This window comes from Taudactylus pleione, unplaced genomic scaffold (assembly GCF_031769625.1).
Source record: "Taudactylus pleione unplaced genomic scaffold, aTauple2 ptg000026l, whole genome shotgun sequence".
NCBI lineage: Eukaryota > Metazoa > Chordata > Amphibia > Anura > Myobatrachidae > Taudactylus > Taudactylus pleione.
The window spans coordinates 3,907,873-3,925,883 of NW_028284428.1; the positions used below are offsets into that span (position 1 = coordinate 3,907,873).

Sequence of the window (18,011 nt, forward strand, 5' to 3'; positions counted from 1 at the left end):
CTCGTGTATGCACTCGCAGTGGCTAATCTATATACGCACATGTAACAGCGTTAAAAACTGACAGACACACCTGCATTTTTCGGACCACTCCCAGTTACCACCCCCAAATGCTGACAACCTATCACTCACTCTGTGATGGATTCCTATGTGTGTCCGTAATCGCAGTCCGATCGCTGCGTTCACGCACAGTACGGCTTATACTTATACTTATAATTTTTTGATTGCATGCATAATCGCCTCTGAATCAGGCTCATTGTCTATAGTTTTGCAATAGATATGAATCCATATAATGAGTATGTTGGTCTGTGAGAAAATCCATCCACACAATGTATAAATCAGTGCAAAATTGCCAATTCCTGATATTTCAAAAATATTTTTTTTATATCAAAGATTCATTGTTTATATGGACTCCCTGTAATATGACAGGCTTTCAGTAACATGACATTTGTCACTAAATGCACAGTATATAATAAAACAAATAAGAAACATAGCATATCTCTTTATTATATTGTATGAGCTTACAATAAACCTAAAAGCATCCTACAGCTACAGTATATGTGCTACCATGCCACTTTGACATCATCAATCACCCCCTCATATCCAAGTAATAACATTTCCAATTATCCCTATAATGAATTACTATAAAATGCATATACTATTCCTGTAATGATTACATAAACACAACAAAAAAATCAGTTCAAGATAATTATTACATTTTTATGTAATAATTATCTTTTCTAAGACAGTAGTAATATGCTTGCTTACCTTTGGAAGCGAAGCTCTTGAGCCTGAGCTCTGCGTTGTCATTGTTAAGACTGTTGTAATTCCCAAAGCAACTCTGGCAGGAGCAGCATCCATGTTAATCCAGAATGACACCCAAGACAAAATGACAATGAGTAAGCTGGGAATGTACATCTGTATCAAGTAATATCCCATTTGACGTTCTAGGTGAAATTTAACCTCAATGCATGTAAATTTTCCTAAAAAAACAAGAAACAAACATTGTTATTATTATTTTTTCGATCACTTACCTTTTATACATAGAGCTATATGACGAACAGAAATGATTAGCTGCAATGTACAGCACCCAGTTTTAATAAATATAAACACAATTTCCATACCGATAGCATGTGCAAGTCAAGTATTTTACAACAAACAGAGCATAATGGATTGTAATCCTGTAACACAGAAATTTGAGTAGGAAAACACTAATTGTCATCTCTTCACCTTATGCCTCCAGACTGATGCATAGTGCTTGAAGTGCAAGCTTTGAAGCATGTCTTAGACATATCAAAGTATTGATTTAAAAATAATGTACAGTGCTAGTTAAATGTACACTTTATGACCCGAATCAAAGATGAATCATATTCTGGCATATACTGTACCACCCATTTCTAACACTACGCAGCTAAATGCATCTTGAAAGCAATAACTATAATGACATGATAGGATGATCAAGATGCAATAAGTATTTCTGGTTGTATAAATTGGTATTTATTATGTGTCAGTATTACAGTATGTCCACATCGTACTTGCATATGATTAATTTCAGCTCTCCATCATAAGCCCAGAGAGGATATGCAGCTGACCACTTTGGGGGCTGGTCCAGGCTATTTACATAATTAGGTTACGCCCCCGCCATGGCAAAATGCCACAAATCATGTGTTCATTGTAAGGTATAGGGCTAAAATGATGCAATTTTGCATAATTTTATAACTGCCCCCTCAATACAGACCAACGATTCCTGGTATTATCTTCCTATCCTGTCCACTTAACTAGGAAGTGAGTGAAATGTGGGAGATCCACAGTGGCGTGCAGTGAGGTCAACATCTGGGGAGGCACACATGGAGATGGGTCTGAGTGCTGGGAGCATGTCACTGTAACTCTCCCTCACTACACTAAGATTCTCTATCCATTGATTCTCCGACCTGCATCACTGTGTCTTCTCTTGCTGCTGAGCACTGATCTCTAAACACTGCAGTGCACTTCCTGGTCACATGACACAATCAAGGTGTCCATCTGTGCTCAAGGCAAGACACCCATACTCAGAGGCATGCTCTCTTGCTATGCAGCTTACTGCCCGTGGTGTGGCCCCACCCGCAGCTCTGCAAACAGTGTCTGATTGTACAGAAGTGAGGCTGAGCTGTTGCTGTCTCATCTCTCATCTCCCTGCAGTCCCAGGGAACTTCACAAAGCTGGGGAGTGTTAACTATAAAAATTATTACAATAAACAAAGAAGATGTTTATAAGTTATAAATATATTCTTTGTATTATTCTAATAATTTTTACATCAAATCTCAGAAGTATGACAGGGGAGGCTCTGCCTCCCTCCCCTGACTGCACTTCCCTGAAGATCCACCCACTCTTTCTGGGGTGTCGGGGACTACCCAAAAAATCAGTATAATTGTTATCCTGTTACTCAGTTTACCAGGTTTGTGTATCTTTGCTCTGTACTGCATTGTGGAAATTTGTAGTGTCTTAAAGCTGATAATAACAAGGAGGAGATGACTGAGTCAGGTTCATTCACCAGGATGTTGGTGAACCACTTTAGATCAGTTTAGAAGAAAAATAGGGCAGTAGATGCTACATACATTGGGATCTCTCCATTGCTTGGAATTTACATCAAACCACCAATCAATGGAGATCTCTCCATTAATTGATGGTTACAACAAGTGGCACATTCAAACAGCATGGGAGAACTTTTGTTTTTATAGTAGCGTGCTGTGAAGTTGATCAGCCCTAGACCTGAGAAACTCTTAAGCTGTTTGCTTGAGTTATTTAATTATTGAATATATTCCTGCTGGGGGAATCAGCATTAGGATAGTTTTAGCTGTGGTTGAAAAGTTGTACATAAAATGCTCTATATTATGGAAAGTGGGTCTACAGTAGGATACGTTCATGCTTATCTGGGAAATTATGGTTGCAGTTAAAATCTATTTATTTGGAAACAATCCAGAGCCTTTCTATGCATTCAGATTCTCTCCAAAAACAAAAGCTAATGAATGCCGATCAGTCAGAATATAGCTTCAAGGAGTCTCTAGAGAACCATTTCTATTGTGAGTAGTGATAGTGGTCTCTCTGATTTATTATGTAAGCATTTGAAAATGACATGTAATACAGACACTAGTGTACTACAGATACATCACAAACCATATATGTGCATTGATGATTTTATTCCCAGAAATGGATAGCTAGTGTTTGCTGGTGAAAACTAGTGCAGTCACTGTTATTTTTTTCTTATTGAGACTAATTGGTTATGGGTTTGCATAGCTGTATGTTTCTGGACCAGGAGTGTACCTGGCATGTTTTCCTCTAGTAAAACTTTTGTAGAAGCCAACTGCTTTTCTGGATAATACTTGGTTGATTTGACCCATAACAGCAAATAGCTTAATTTATTTGCTGTTCTTAGGGTAGCAATGGTGCTTAACAGTCAGGGTACAAAGGGAGGTATCAAGAGCGGGATACCAAGAACCAATAATCCCATACAACCACTGTGTCATTTGAATCACATTCAGAGAAAAATGCACTTTCATTTTGTGCTACATAGGAGTGTAGGCAGATGCAAGAGTGATGAGGAGGTGTCTGAGTTTACCCACAAGAAAGGTGTATTACCCTTGATTAATGGCACCAATGAGGGTGGATGTACTGGGTCCAGGCCAGCCCAGAGGACAGGGCCTGACAAGGAGCCCCATGATGGTGTGGTCATGTTCCCTTCAGCCCAGTATATACAGGAGGCCTGATTTCCATGCTCCCTAATGTACCGAGGCCTGGAATATTTCATGGTGGACCTGCACTTGGGGATCTATTACAGACAAATGTATAAAACATTTTCTCTAGTACATAAAAAGGTAAGGGTATATATACACATTAATCAGATGAGTTAACAACATCAAAAGTCCTTCAAAGAATCAATGTGAAATATAAAAGTGAAAACTTTAACTGTTAGTTTTTTTTATTATTTATTACAACTATTTTCTATTTTAATTTATTATGATGTTAAAATTGTAATATAAGGAATAAACTGTAACTTATGCCAAATAGAAGTTAGCTCTAAGAAACTACAAAAAAATGTTTAATTTCAGCAAAACAAATCATAGGCACATGCTTGGTCAGCAAACTAGGACAATACATTTATACATTAAATTCTATAAATAGGTAACAAGAAGCAAAAAAAAAATCAATTCACAATTAAATGCTTGCGCTGAGATTATTCCATTGTTTGCCATAGAATTGGAAGACTTTGTTGCATTTTTATTTTTCTGTGACTTATATGTTTACAGCCAGCAATTGCTAACCTGCAGCAATTACGGAACTCTCATTCTTTGAAGCATTATTCTTGCGCTCTTTGTGACATATTTTTATCTTTCTTGGGTTGCAATAAATCACAGATATACATTACACAGTAAATGCTTCCCAGACTCTATTGAAAAATAATTAGAAACAACAATAACTCTTTAAACCTTTCTTTACCATAGCTATTAACTGATGTAAAGTTTTTAAATTATGACTGTATTTTTTAAACCGAATGTGACTCTTATGTACTTGAAAGCCTCAGAATTTTTTCCTCTAAAAGTGACAGATGCAAGTATGACACATATGGCTGCATCTGCCATATTTCATTATGAGATTGAACACAATGACAAAACTGATGCAACTACAGTAGGATACATTCCTGCTTATCTGGGAAATTATGGTTGCAGTTCAAATCCATTTATTTGGAAACAGTCAGGAGCCTTTCTATGCATTTATCAGATTCTCTCAGCAAACCAAATCTAATGAATGCCGATCAGTCAAAAAAAAAAGCTTCAAGGAGTCTCTAGAGAACCATTTCTATTTGGAAGTTGTGATAGTGGTCTTTCTGATTTATTATGAAGGCATTTGAAAAAGACATGTAATACAGACACTAGTGTATTACAGATACAGCACAGAGCATGTATATGCATGGATGGTCCCCTATCTGAGTTTACAATATATCAGAGAATATTATTATGACCTTCACAGGACACAATAACAGAGCACTAGAAAATATATATCGTACAGTGATCCATTCAGTCATAAACAGAAAAACAAAGCCCTCCTTATAATCTTATATAAAACATCTATTATTTCCATACCCACAGTTACTTTTAAAATATATTTTGTTTCACACACATCTATTATATTAATTATTTTATTATACTATAGTGTAATGAAGCCATGATTTATTATTATACTGCATGAAACTGGAAGAAACAATTCGTTTGGTGTTTTACCTCAATATGTAATGCTTAGTTTACAATTGTGTAAAGCAAAAGTTACATCAGCTTTTGTTTATATTCTGAGTAATATATGCACGTTTATAGCATGTATTGGAGAGGTGATGGGGAGGATCACGAGTGATTTAAAATTAAATTGGATTTTCTTATGACTTGTTTTTAATTATTAATTTATACAAAAATATATATATATATATATATATTCAATATCATTGTATTGTGATGACTTGCTAGTTGGTTGGGTGGGAATAGAGTTATACATATAAATGTGTGTCTGACATCTTTATTGCATGTTTGTATGCCCACTTAGCAAATTGCTCTTAGGACATATATCAAACTGTACTTTACACTGCAGAGTGTTAAGGGAGATGGATTAATCTGCCGATAAAACACATTACATTAATGTTTGCATACACTCATGTAAATTATTTTCCTAGAAATAGAGTCCAGTAAAGTTTGCACTGTACATTTTAATTATGTTAGATGTCACCTTGGAGTTACAGGACAAGAATAAAGCAGCTATTCCCATTATATAAAAAGCAAATCTGACAGCTTCACTTCGTATACACAGTAGCACCAAGTATTCCTCTGCCGTGGTGAATGGATCCTAATAACCATAGTCCCTGACTAAGAAATAGGAAGAGACAACGACACCAGAAGAAAAGCCTTTGGCACTTTTAATAGAGGCTTTTTCAATGTAATATTAAGCTGGTACCAGTGTCACTCTTTATATAAGCATTTTCGCTTGGCATTGTAACTAGAAAAGTAGGATCTCAGGTCTTGTCAGTGAAATTGTAAAAATGCTGAATATTTTATTCTTGATTGCCCTATCCCTGTTTCAGCACCATGGACAGGTGAGGAAGCTGTAATGCAGACTACAGAAAGTGCTGTAATAAACACTGCCTGTTTCCATGCAGAGATCTTATATTAGAGCAACACATCATAATCTCTGACCTGTTCCCCATACTTTTAGCATACAAAAACTCTGTATAATTCACAACTGACAGTGCAAATTAGGGGCCTGATTCAGTACCGATTGCGACAGATGCTGTGAAAATATGCTAAAGCCTACCAAAGCTCAGCTGGCATAAAGACACCCACTACTACTTTCTCACATCTGTCCAATGTCACTCTTCTGGGTAAACATCAGTACCTTCGACGCAGATCGGCCAGTCACGCAGTATTTACAACAGGTCTGACCAGCCGCAGACACTGCAAGTCTGCATGCAAGCCGTTAGCTCTCATTCTGCTTATGCAATCGCAGTGACTAATTTATGCAGACACGGCACTCAAACGGACAGGCACACCTGCATTCTTCCAACCACTCCCTCGTCACCACCCCAAAACGCTATCAGCCTATCACTCACTTTGCGATGGATTCTTTTGAGCATTCGTAGTCACAGTGTAACCACAGCGCACACAGAATGCGGCTTAAATGCGTGCGTTATGGCAAACAATCACTTGATCTGCTTCCGTAGTTGCGCTTGCGATCAGTACTGAATCAGGCCCTAAGTGTCTTCTTGTTACATGTTGTCAATGAACCACATTGATGTCCACAAAATGGCCAAATCTTCTCAATTTATCCCAGTGCACCTACTGAATATATTTAAGCCAAAGTTCATGGGAGTTTGTTATTGTTTAAACTTTTTTTTGTCTAAACCAGTTTGTTTTTGCATTAATGTTTTAATGAAAAAAAATGGAATCCTGCTTATTATAGTAAGACTATGTAACATTGCTATGTATTAGAAACCTTGATCAACCATGTTTTAATGCTTTCTAACATTAACAATACAAAGTTATTTGATATGATTTATTTTACATCTTTCAATAAAACCATTTTTTCTTACCGCTTAATATTCCTTTTATATCTGAATATATATATAGACAGACTAAACATATTGAAACATACAAAGTACATGCAGAGATATATGAAATTGAAAGTAAGAATAAGTTATTGTTAAGCATTAGTCCTACTTATTACTTTTAATTAAATAATTCTGAATAGTAATACAAAATGGAAAATGCAAATGCACTTTTAAAAGAAACACACACACACACACACACACACACACACACACACACACACACACACACACACACACACACACACACACACACACACACACACACACACACACACACACACACACACAGAGTTAAGCATTAGCACTGGACATGCCACTGCCATGAAACATTTTGAGTAAAAACACTAGTTTAGAGATCTTTGCACTTGGCTCTACATCCTTTCTGCTCTCATTTGTTATCTTAGCAAAGAGAGCCAGACTAATAAGGGAGGAATTCAATTGCCCATGATAATTTTTCATGCAGTAAACAGGGGAATTTACCACAATTTTTTTTTTGCCAATTCAATTAATTAAAAAAAAACCTGACCTGGACATTCCTTTTGCCCAGTTATTACTATAAAACCACTTTGCAGTGGTTTTGAGTCAAAAATACTGTCAGTATTGCAAACATGCTGTTTAGTAAATTTACCTGAAAGCATACATGCGTACTCTCCCGATTTGGTCGGGAGCCTCCCGAATATCGGGTGCTGCTCCCGGCACCCCGGAAAAGTAGGCATGTCTCCCGACCCCTCCAGTCCCCCCCGCAATACTTACCCAAACACCCGCAGCGGGGGGGCTGATGACGCATTTCTCACTGAATCATGTCATCATGACCCTGCCCCCTGCTCCACAATGCCGGAAATCTCGGCATTGTGTAGCGGGGGTGGGGCCAAAATGATGCGAGTAAGTGGCTCCTCCCCTGGCACCGCCCTAAAAAAAAGTACATCTAGTCCCAGCCACGCCCCCTTTTGCCAGCCCCTCTCCCCTGCTAAGCTGACCTGGCTACTCCCTCCCGGAATGGGCAGCCTGGATATCGGCAAGTATGCCCCAAAGTCTCTTTAAGCACAGTATAAGGAAAAGGTTAACATACCAAGAGGCAGAGATATTTTAGCTACATACTGTATACTTGCAGAAACATAATCTCTCAGGAGTTTGCTTTTTGTTGGTAAAAGAGAAAAAACACTTTGCTCTTAAGTATCCATCCGCTCTGAAGTATAGAGCCAAAGGTCTTATAGGAATTATAACACTGTCCCAATCAATAGAGTAACCTTAAGGATCTAACGTGTTCCATCATACAGGTACGACTTATTCAGATGTAATGTTACAAGTAATAAAGGTAGACGTGATTGTCCCCTTACTCTTAGGACACATCAAAACCATAAGTGAGGCTAAACCGTTCAGTAGTTTATGTCAAATATACAAAACACAATTTATTAAGATACTTTAAGGAACCTTCAGGTAATTGGCTAATACAAACCAAAGGTCTATTCTCATGTAACCATTATAAATTCTAGCATGGAGATAACTACAGTATCAATTATTTAATTCCATTCATTCCAAGGTAAGATAAATCAGTGTCTGATGAATTGTCAGACCTTCTATGTAATTTATCTAATAGGATTTGGAAAAACTTACAGTGTGTGGGTAAAATGAAGAGACTAAAAATAAAAACCTTAGAACATCCTGAAAATATTAAACACATGATAGAATCTTCTCAGAATTGCTTACAGCAGTGTTTCCCAACTCCAGTTCTCAGACACCCTAACACTGCATGTTTTCCTGATCTCCTCATAGAATCACAAGTGAAATATAATTAGTACAGTACCAGCTGTGGAATTTTTAAAATGTGTTAATATTGAATACAGTGTGGAGTATGGAAATTATGCACTGGCAGGGTTCCCTGAGGACTGGAGTAGGGAAACACTGGCTTACAATGTCATTAGGTTTGTTTGCAGTCACATTCCCCTGCTACCACCAGATGTTACACTTCTGTCCTCTACTACATCTCTGTTTCTCACCATCGTTAATATTTCATGAAAGTTCTGTTCAAAGAAGAGTGGAAAATAAAAAGTCAGTTTCCATGATGCACAGACCAATACCATGTCAATGGGATGTAGTCTGGAAGCCGACGGTCCTGGCATGGTACTAATGACAGGTGTCAAAAACTTGACGCCTGTCATTAACCATGTGCTGGAAGACCGACGCCTGGCATACCGAATGAAGGTAAGCCGGGCGCCAGGCGCAGACAGCCGCGGGGGTAAAGGTTAGGCTTAGGGCTCCCGGGGGCACTTAGGGTTAGGCACCCCCAGGGATGGTTAGGTTTAGACTAGGGGAAGGGGGGAGGTTAGGGTTAGGCACCCCACTAGGGGACTCAGGTTTAGGCAGAGGGGAAGAGGGGGTTAGGTTGCGACCGGCGGTAATACCTACTATACCCATATCCATCTGTAGTTTTATCAATGTCAATAAAAGATGTATTATCATCTTTTATTGACATGATGCAACTAGGATTGAGTCATATGGGCACATTTAAAGGCTGACAGGTAGCTGAAACTATAATTGGGGAGTGACAGAGAGTATTTCAGTGGTTGGAAGCAGCACAGGAGAAATCCTGATCACAGTACTGGGAAGAAGATATCAGGAAAGATGTGAGATTGCAGTCATTAATAGAGTGAAATGGGCAGGAGGGAATGTGTGTGGAAATGTGATTGGACATGTAGGGGGGAGAAGAACTCTGTCTACATTATGACAAGATGTGATTTCATACACCAGCAACTATCGATCGCCTTTAAATTTTATCCATGTTACATGTTTGAACATAAAAAAACAAGTGAGTATAGAGTAGGTAAATGTTGAAAATATGAACAAACAATGTATTTTACCTGTATTGTAGTGCTTCGTACAATAGCCAAGCTCATTCTCCTCTTTCAGTATAAACTGGGGCAATGTTAAACCATCAGCAACTTGCACTGGGCTATTACTCAGCCATTCAAATATAAGGTCATTCATTGTGTATCCAACTAGAGGAAACAAACCACAGTTGATTACATTGTAAATTGAAGTCACATCAGTTTCTCACAGAAAAAAACAACAAGGATTTTAACCTCATTTGAAGCAGGAATAGCGTCTAACATTCTAAAGACAATTCTAATTATGCCACTTCATTTTGAACAAGATCAGAATGCTTAACATTATATAACAATGCTTGTACAGCACTGATTTTAAAATAGACAAAAACAGAAATCTACATTTTGTTTCTAGTTCTCTTTGGTTGAAATAAATCACTTAATTGGAAGGTTCCAAAGACATTTATACATGTATGTGTCCATTTTTGTCATACGGTACCCTGTTAAATCCTACATGTACTGTAGCTACAGACTATACAGGCAACCATATTATGATCTGAAGACTAACAAATCACTAGCACCTGGTGACTCATGGCTTATTGATGTCACAAGTTCCTAAGGAATTGATAGGTAGCAGGCCCCATAATTATTGCTTATGTTATACATGGTGACCGTGATTAAACTTTCCCTATTTAGAGTCATGTGTAGCTTGATATAACAATCAGAATGTCACCAAATTTGGTAGGGAGACTAATTAGGACAATTGAAGCAGGATTCCAGGGGAAAAAAATGTAATTCAGCAACAGTGGGAATACAATGTGGAAATAGCGTGAAAATGGACAGGGGAATTTCAATTTTCTTCTTTGCCAGTCTATGTTTGTTGTGCTACCCAACACTGCTCTTTATGAACACAGAGCTTTATGGCCAACACTACCACATTACCCAGTCTGTATAATTAAAATAGGTAAATGTATTCTACTCTTATTTCAAAGATCTGTTATATTTTATGTGCTCACAAGTATACATTTAGGAAAAAGTTTAAGATGAGTGAGGGGCAACCTACCATCCCTGCAATTGTTCCATATGACCTAATAAAAAAATCTGTGCCCCTCCTGTTAAAGCTATTTATTTTTCTAATTATTGTAGTGAAATCTGTGGTATGACTGCTCATATGCACTCAAACACATACGTGCTGAATACATTGCCTGTGTACTGACAAACTGGTTAAGTGTAGTGTTGTTGGAAGCCTCATGAGTCTCCATTGCTGATTTGTAAAAAACAATGGTAAGCTAAAGGGCAATTGCTTTCTTGCTTTATGGCCAATGCCCCTCTACCCATGCATGGGATAAAATTCCCACTTCAAAAGCAATATAGTCTAGAATCTGATCTGTTAATCTTATATTTTATTTAGAATATATAATATAACTTTATTTTTCTTGAAATGACCTAGAGCAACAGGGCTTTCTCACATTAAAGTATTATCCTTTCTTTACTTTAACAGTTTTTTTTTGTTGTGCTAAAAATAGATTACAAACATAGCACCATGACCTAGTGTGTGTGTGTGTGTGTGTGTGTGTGTGTGTGTGTGTGTGTGTTGGGGGGGGGGGTGTGACACAAACATAGCATTAATATTTTCACTGTTGCTTAGAATAACATAATTTTCATTTTATTTGCAGATAGACCAGTGAATTATTTCAGAATGTTTTTATTGGGTACAAAAGCCATTGTCAATTTAAATGTACTTAAACCACTCATCATTTTTTGTATTTTTTTTTCATAAATTACAGTTAATCCTTAAAAACCTATTCGTTAAATTGGAATAACACAGAAAAAACATCATCAGCAAAGAGCATGAAAACGAGCAATGGAAATACCGACTTTTTAAATGCTTTCATTAAAGGTGACATTTAATTTGTCCCTGGTTTTATCCGGTGTGATGAAATGCTATAAAGAAAATGGCATCTAGTAATGAGAAAGCAGATTAGGCTTTTGGTTATGGCAGTATTGCTTAAAAGTTAATGATTATCCGAGAATTTCTTAATTTGTTCATCACAGTTCTTGCATGGTCTGGTTGCCACGGGAACACTTATTATCTGAATGGATCCAGATTCCAGATATTTGCTGTAAATCACAACTCCAGTCTCAAACACTTGATAATGCTACTAATGCTTACTGTTAGGAAAGGTTTAATGCAAAGAAATAATTTTCTTTGGTCCCCACAATTTGGAGGGATTAATAAATCAAATCCATGTTTACATCAGTAATTGTATGTTGCTGTTAATTTATTTACTAATGATATATTATTATTATTATTATTATTATTATTATAATGTCAATGTCAATGGTATATTATTAAACTACTATCATATAAAACCTGACATATATTGTAGGCACAAATAATATTTAAACCAAATTAGGTTGATATCATAGCATGGACTATCAAAATTAAAGCGTACAGATGAAAAAGCTGATGATGTACTGTACATTGATCTATGTATTACACCTTTGGCTAGGGGGACATAGAAGTTCCATGTGTCCATGTCATATTTTTCAGCCTGAACAAAATATGACTGTGTATGCAACAGATTTGGCCAGGTGTGCAGCAAATCTACTATGCAACTTTCATTCATTCTGCAATGAAGCTAAGCAATGAGATCTGAGTGTGTATAGGCACCAGAAAGAATAAATATTTTTGTGAGTGAAATGTTAGTAGAACAGGTCATAACTCAGTGGTGTGGAGTTCTGTTTATACAAACGTGTTCTGCTTTTGCTTAGACATTCAGAGAAATGCAATTTGGCACTGAATTTGTTACTTTACAAATTATAGAATTTAGTCTACAAATAGTGTTGTATGGCATGGTTAGGGGTAGGACTAGGAACACCTAAAACTAAGGCTAGAGTTCATTTCTCGATCTATTGTGGAATGAGACAAATATTTCACAGAACAGTTTTGAAAATTTAGCTTAAATCTAATTGACAACCTTGAAGATACTCTTACACAGGCAGATTCAGCTGCACAGACCAAATTGTAAGAAGGCTGCTTTATCACACACTTGGCTATATGCAGTCACATCAGAAACATCCATCTAATGGGATCCCTTATGTGTTTGGAGGCTACCAGCACACATGTTTAGATCAGTTATTGTCCAGACACGTTTAAGACCAGTCTCAAAAAGTGTCTAATTAATCCCAGAAATATGTTGATAGAGATTGATGATTATTTTGGGCAAACACACAACAATTTGAGAACAACTTATCTCAACTGGTTTTCAGGACTGTTGCTTGGATGTACATTGTATGTGATATAACATACAGGGCACATTTAGGCTGCATTTACATTGCTATTTTCACTGTAATCAATTTTATGAAGAACAATCAATAATAAAGAATCTATTCTCTAATATACTTTGTAAGCACAGTGAGTTACAGACTGTTACATTCTACATATTTAGCTTCCAAAGCTGGAGATGAGCATTATGAATTTTGTAGTTAAACAACTTTACAACTACTTAAACCAGTCTACTCTTATTATCTGAAACCATTGGCAGAAAAGTCTACCATCATTGTAACTCTTGATGTACAACAACAATGCTATATTAAATCTATGAAACTTGCATTTGTTGTTTTAAAAACTTACAACTTTCCAACTGCATTGCACACGTTTGTACATCCATAGGGAAATTCTTCAAATCCATTGGACAGGACAATGTTAATGTTAATCTGAAAGGGATAAAACAAAGAGTTGATTGATAGAACCTTTCACAAACATGTATATTTGGTTCATGACAAATCAGCAGTTATTTTTGCATGGTCTGAATATAATAAATGAGACAAGCATTGTTATTTTATGCTCTTACATTACACTATATCATTTATAACCCATAGATCTGTTTTTTTAATCCTTTCCATGTAGAAAATTTATATAATATACTTTACAAGACAAGTCAGAACTGAACAGATCTCAAGAGTCTATTTACTAAGCCTTGGATGGAGATTAAAGTGGACGGAGATAAAGTACCAACCAACTAGCTCCTAATAGTCATTTTTCAAACACAGTCTGTGACATGGCAGTTAAGAGCTGATTGGCTGGTAATTTTTCTCCGTTCGCTTTATCTCCATCGAAGGCTTAGTAAATAGATACCTACGTTACTTAGAGACCTGTAGGATGATTTATTAAAATACCTCAGGTTCCCCCAGATGTTGGTCTGAGACACCCCCATCTGCCACTACAAATTTATTAATATGTATGCTGATATACTATATGCAAATCCTCATGTAACAAATGTGCTTGATGGCATATCTACAGAGATAATGGTTCATGAACATAAGCAAGAAAGATATTTACAAAGTATAACATTTATAGGGCATTTTCATACCTAATAACATCAATAACAATTAAAGCTTATTAAAGTAACTATATGTGCCTTTAATAAAACAAACAAACAAACAAACAAACATAAAATCTGGATTATAATGCAAGTTTTATAAGTCTCTCTCTCTCTCCTCTGTCTGTCCATCTCTCTCTCTCTCTCTCTCTCTCTCTCTCTCTCTCTCGCTCTCTCTCTCTCTCTCTCTCTCTCTCTCTGATAATCTGCTCATTTTTATTTATTAATATATTGCAGTATGCACGTATGTTTCATGGACCCTTTCATATTCCATACAGATCCTTGATTGTCCAGATTAACCAGATGGATTCATCGAATGATCCACCTGTATTTGGGCATAAATTCATTTGCTACCATCTCTTCATGTGCTTGTTCTTTGATTATTTCAGGGAAACACACACACACACACACACACACACACACACACACAGACACACACACACACACACACACACACACACACACACACACACACACACACACACACACACACACACACACACACACACTATAATATAAAAGCTATATTTTCATGTACTTCTTAATTTAATCCATTATTATTTATTTTTGAAAGATATTATATTTAGCACAAATCTAGGGCAAAATAGCTTTAGTTCCATTTACCAGTCTGAATTATGCTTTACAAATTACACAAAATAACCATAAATAGCTATCTACTTGGAAAAAAAAATAGATTACTTACTTTTAATTTACACCACCAATTTTGTTGCCCCTAGACATTAATGTAAATACATGTTTCTGAATTTGTGGTAATTAGCATGACTAAAGTGTAGGATTATTCATTTATACAGTGTACAGTCATAGAGTTACTCGATACGAGATTATTACAGCTGTAGAGATGATGATACAGAGGCACAGGTTTATTTAGTTGATTGAAGAATTGGAATCAGTAGTATGGTTATATGATACCATGAAATGGTAACATAATTATAATTATGTTAAGTTGTTACTTATTCAGTTTTTGCACAGATAACCAGGCATTCAAATTACTATTGGATTTCAGCAAGTATAAAAATCAGAAATTTATAAAGAATACTCTGCTGAGCAGTTCAAGTCCAATGTGCAGGGCTGACAACTCTACTACAATAGGGTCTGACGGAACAGCCGCCTACCTAAATTTCATGAATTCACCCAGATAAGTTGCAATCTTCCTGCTTGCAAACTGAATGTTAATTAGAAGAAAGCAGTGCTGTCATTGGTTGCTGTTGTTGATGAACCATCAATAAACTGAAGCAGTCGAAGATCAACTACTTTTTATATTTTTCTTAACTCTTTCTTGTTTTTTGTCATGACGTCTCTCCCAAAGTCCAGAAAAGCGGTCCAGGAGGAGCGGACAGCAGCAGTCACGGCAGCAGTGGGATTCAGTTGTGGGGGGTTATTTTGTTGTGGGGGGTTATTTTGTGTGTGTGTAAGGGGGCACAGGAACTGGCACAGCATAGGGGGGGTGCTACTGGGGGCACTGTATAGGGGGGTAGCCGTTACTAGGGGCAATGTATAGGGGGGTGGTCGCTACTAGGGGCACTGTATATGGGGCACTACTACTGGGGGCAATGCATAGGGGGGGATACTACTGGGGCACTGCATAGGGGGGATTACTTCTGGGGGCACTGCATGGGGGGACTACTACTGGGGGCACTGCATAGGGGGGCCCCAAAGTGTATTCTCTAGTTCTGCCACTGAGGCATATATACACAAGGATAAGTGCTCCATATTGCTTATTTGTCTAGCTAGATTGCAGAGGTTTTTGTTGTGCTGTATGATCCAGTCACACAGAGGTGTTGGTCTAGGGTCAGAAGGATGTGACAATGAAGAAAGTAGAAGTATGTAAAGTTATGTGTGCACGGAATCGGTATGTCTGTCGGGATGCCTCCTGTCAAAACACCGACAGCGGCTTCCCGATGGTTGGTATCCCGATAGATGTCGGGTAAGTATACTTACCCTTGTCCCTTCTCCCCCTAACGCTCCCTTCTTGTAGCCTAACCCTAACCCTCCCCACCCTGCACCCTAAACCTCCCTGTTAGTGCCTAAACCTAATTCTCCCCCCTTTGTGCCTAAACCTAACCCTGCCCCCATAGTGCCTAACCCTAAACCCCCCAGTGGTGCCTAACCCTAAGCTCCCCACCAAAACCTAACCCTGCTATGCTACCTAACCCTCATCCTCTACTGTGACTAACAGCATGGATGCCCCAGACTTAGCTCGTTTGGGCTGGTGTCTGTCTGTATTCCGGTATCTGGATTAAGATAGGCATCTGTATTTTGACGCTGATCTTAAGTCCCGTGTCAGACTTCCAGCATCGGGAATCAGACTGGTGGCATCTCGTCTGCCGGTCTGCTAGCTACATCCCATGTGCACAGTATAGGAGGATGTAATTGGGTAGGATAGCTTCTGGAAGTTATGTGGTAGTTCCATGATTTTATAAGTTTATCAAAAGAGGTGAGTTTTCAGGGAATACTTGAAGGTTTGGAGACTAGAGGCTAGAGGAAAATCTTGTTGTGTGTGTGAGGGCATTCCACAGAATGGGTGCAGCCCATAAAAAGTCCTGTATCCATGAAAGGAAGCAGGTAATGAGTGTGGATGAGAGACGCATGTGTAGTATAATAATAATAATAATAATAATAATATACTCTGAACAGTAGTTTCCTTGTATTGTGTATAAGTGTACTGTAGTGCATGATACATACTGTATATGGTATATATACAGCATTACTCTAAATAAGAAATATTGGGGAGATGTATCAAGACTTGGAGAGAGATAAAGTGGAGAGTGATAAATGGCCAACCAATCAGCTCCTAACTGTCACATTACAGGCTGTGTTTAAAAAATGACAGAAAGAGGCTGATTGGTTGATCCTTTATCTAAATCCACTTTATCGCTCTACAAGGTTTGATACATGTTTCCCATTGTATCTTATGTAAAGAAAGAATTCATTGTGAAACTAATAGATTCTAGTCCTAAATTGGGCAAAGCACTGAAGTACGGCTTTCTATGGAAACTAGTATAACATATACAAGGGCTGAAAGTCTTCGTGACAGGAACAATCGTCTTAGGACACTATAGATAAACATATGTGAGTTTCTATTAGTGACTTTTTATACTGTCAGATTTTAAAATTAATTGGTTTCTACGTATCTGAAAAAGCCTAGGACAGATAAAAATTAAAAACATAAATTAAAATATATTTCCATCTCATGTTCAATCACTCATCAACACACTCTTGTTTACAAAGATGGAAGCTGCACGCAACCTGTCAAACCATTACATAGGATAGAATCTTGTCTAAGTGACACCAAATGCCATGCCACTGAGAAATAGGAGACAGTTGGGTGCCATTGTGAAATGAACTGGATAATGTACTTGACATTTTCCCAAGTTAAAAATTCTGAAAAATTATGTAAAATGGTATTTACAGATGTATTTTGGATTGCAGCAACGAGCTGTCAGGCATTAGATGTGCTACAATGATTTCAAATGTATTACTCACTCAAACAATCAAAACAAACGTTGGCATCATTTTACAAAGCTGTCAATTGAAATATACTCAGGTATGTTTATGTATGTGTTTATATATGTATATATAAATAGTAGACAAGAAATGGAAACTCCTGGGTAAATGAGGAACATTAAGCTTATTGAAAGCAGGGTCTTTGCCACAAGTGTGGCT

At 37.4% G+C, this 18,011-nt stretch overlaps 1 protein-coding gene across 3 annotated transcripts in view; it reads right to left on the reverse strand.

Moving 5' to 3' along the window:
• The window catches only part of GLRA2 (glycine receptor alpha 2), a 292,434-nt gene that overhangs the window by 201,482 nt on the left and 72,941 nt on the right, over nt 1–18,011 (reverse strand). For all 3 annotated transcript variants that reach the window (XM_088451591.1, XM_088451589.1, XM_088451590.1), the window contains 3 exons: nt 13,580–13,662; nt 9,979–10,116; nt 766–980 (listed from right to left, as the gene is read on the reverse strand). In XM_088451591.1, the coding sequence (XP_088307717.1) occupies nt 766–980; nt 9,979–10,116; nt 13,580–13,662 (436 nt within the window). The remainder of the gene's footprint in view (nt 1–765; nt 981–9,978; nt 10,117–13,579; nt 13,663–18,011) is intronic.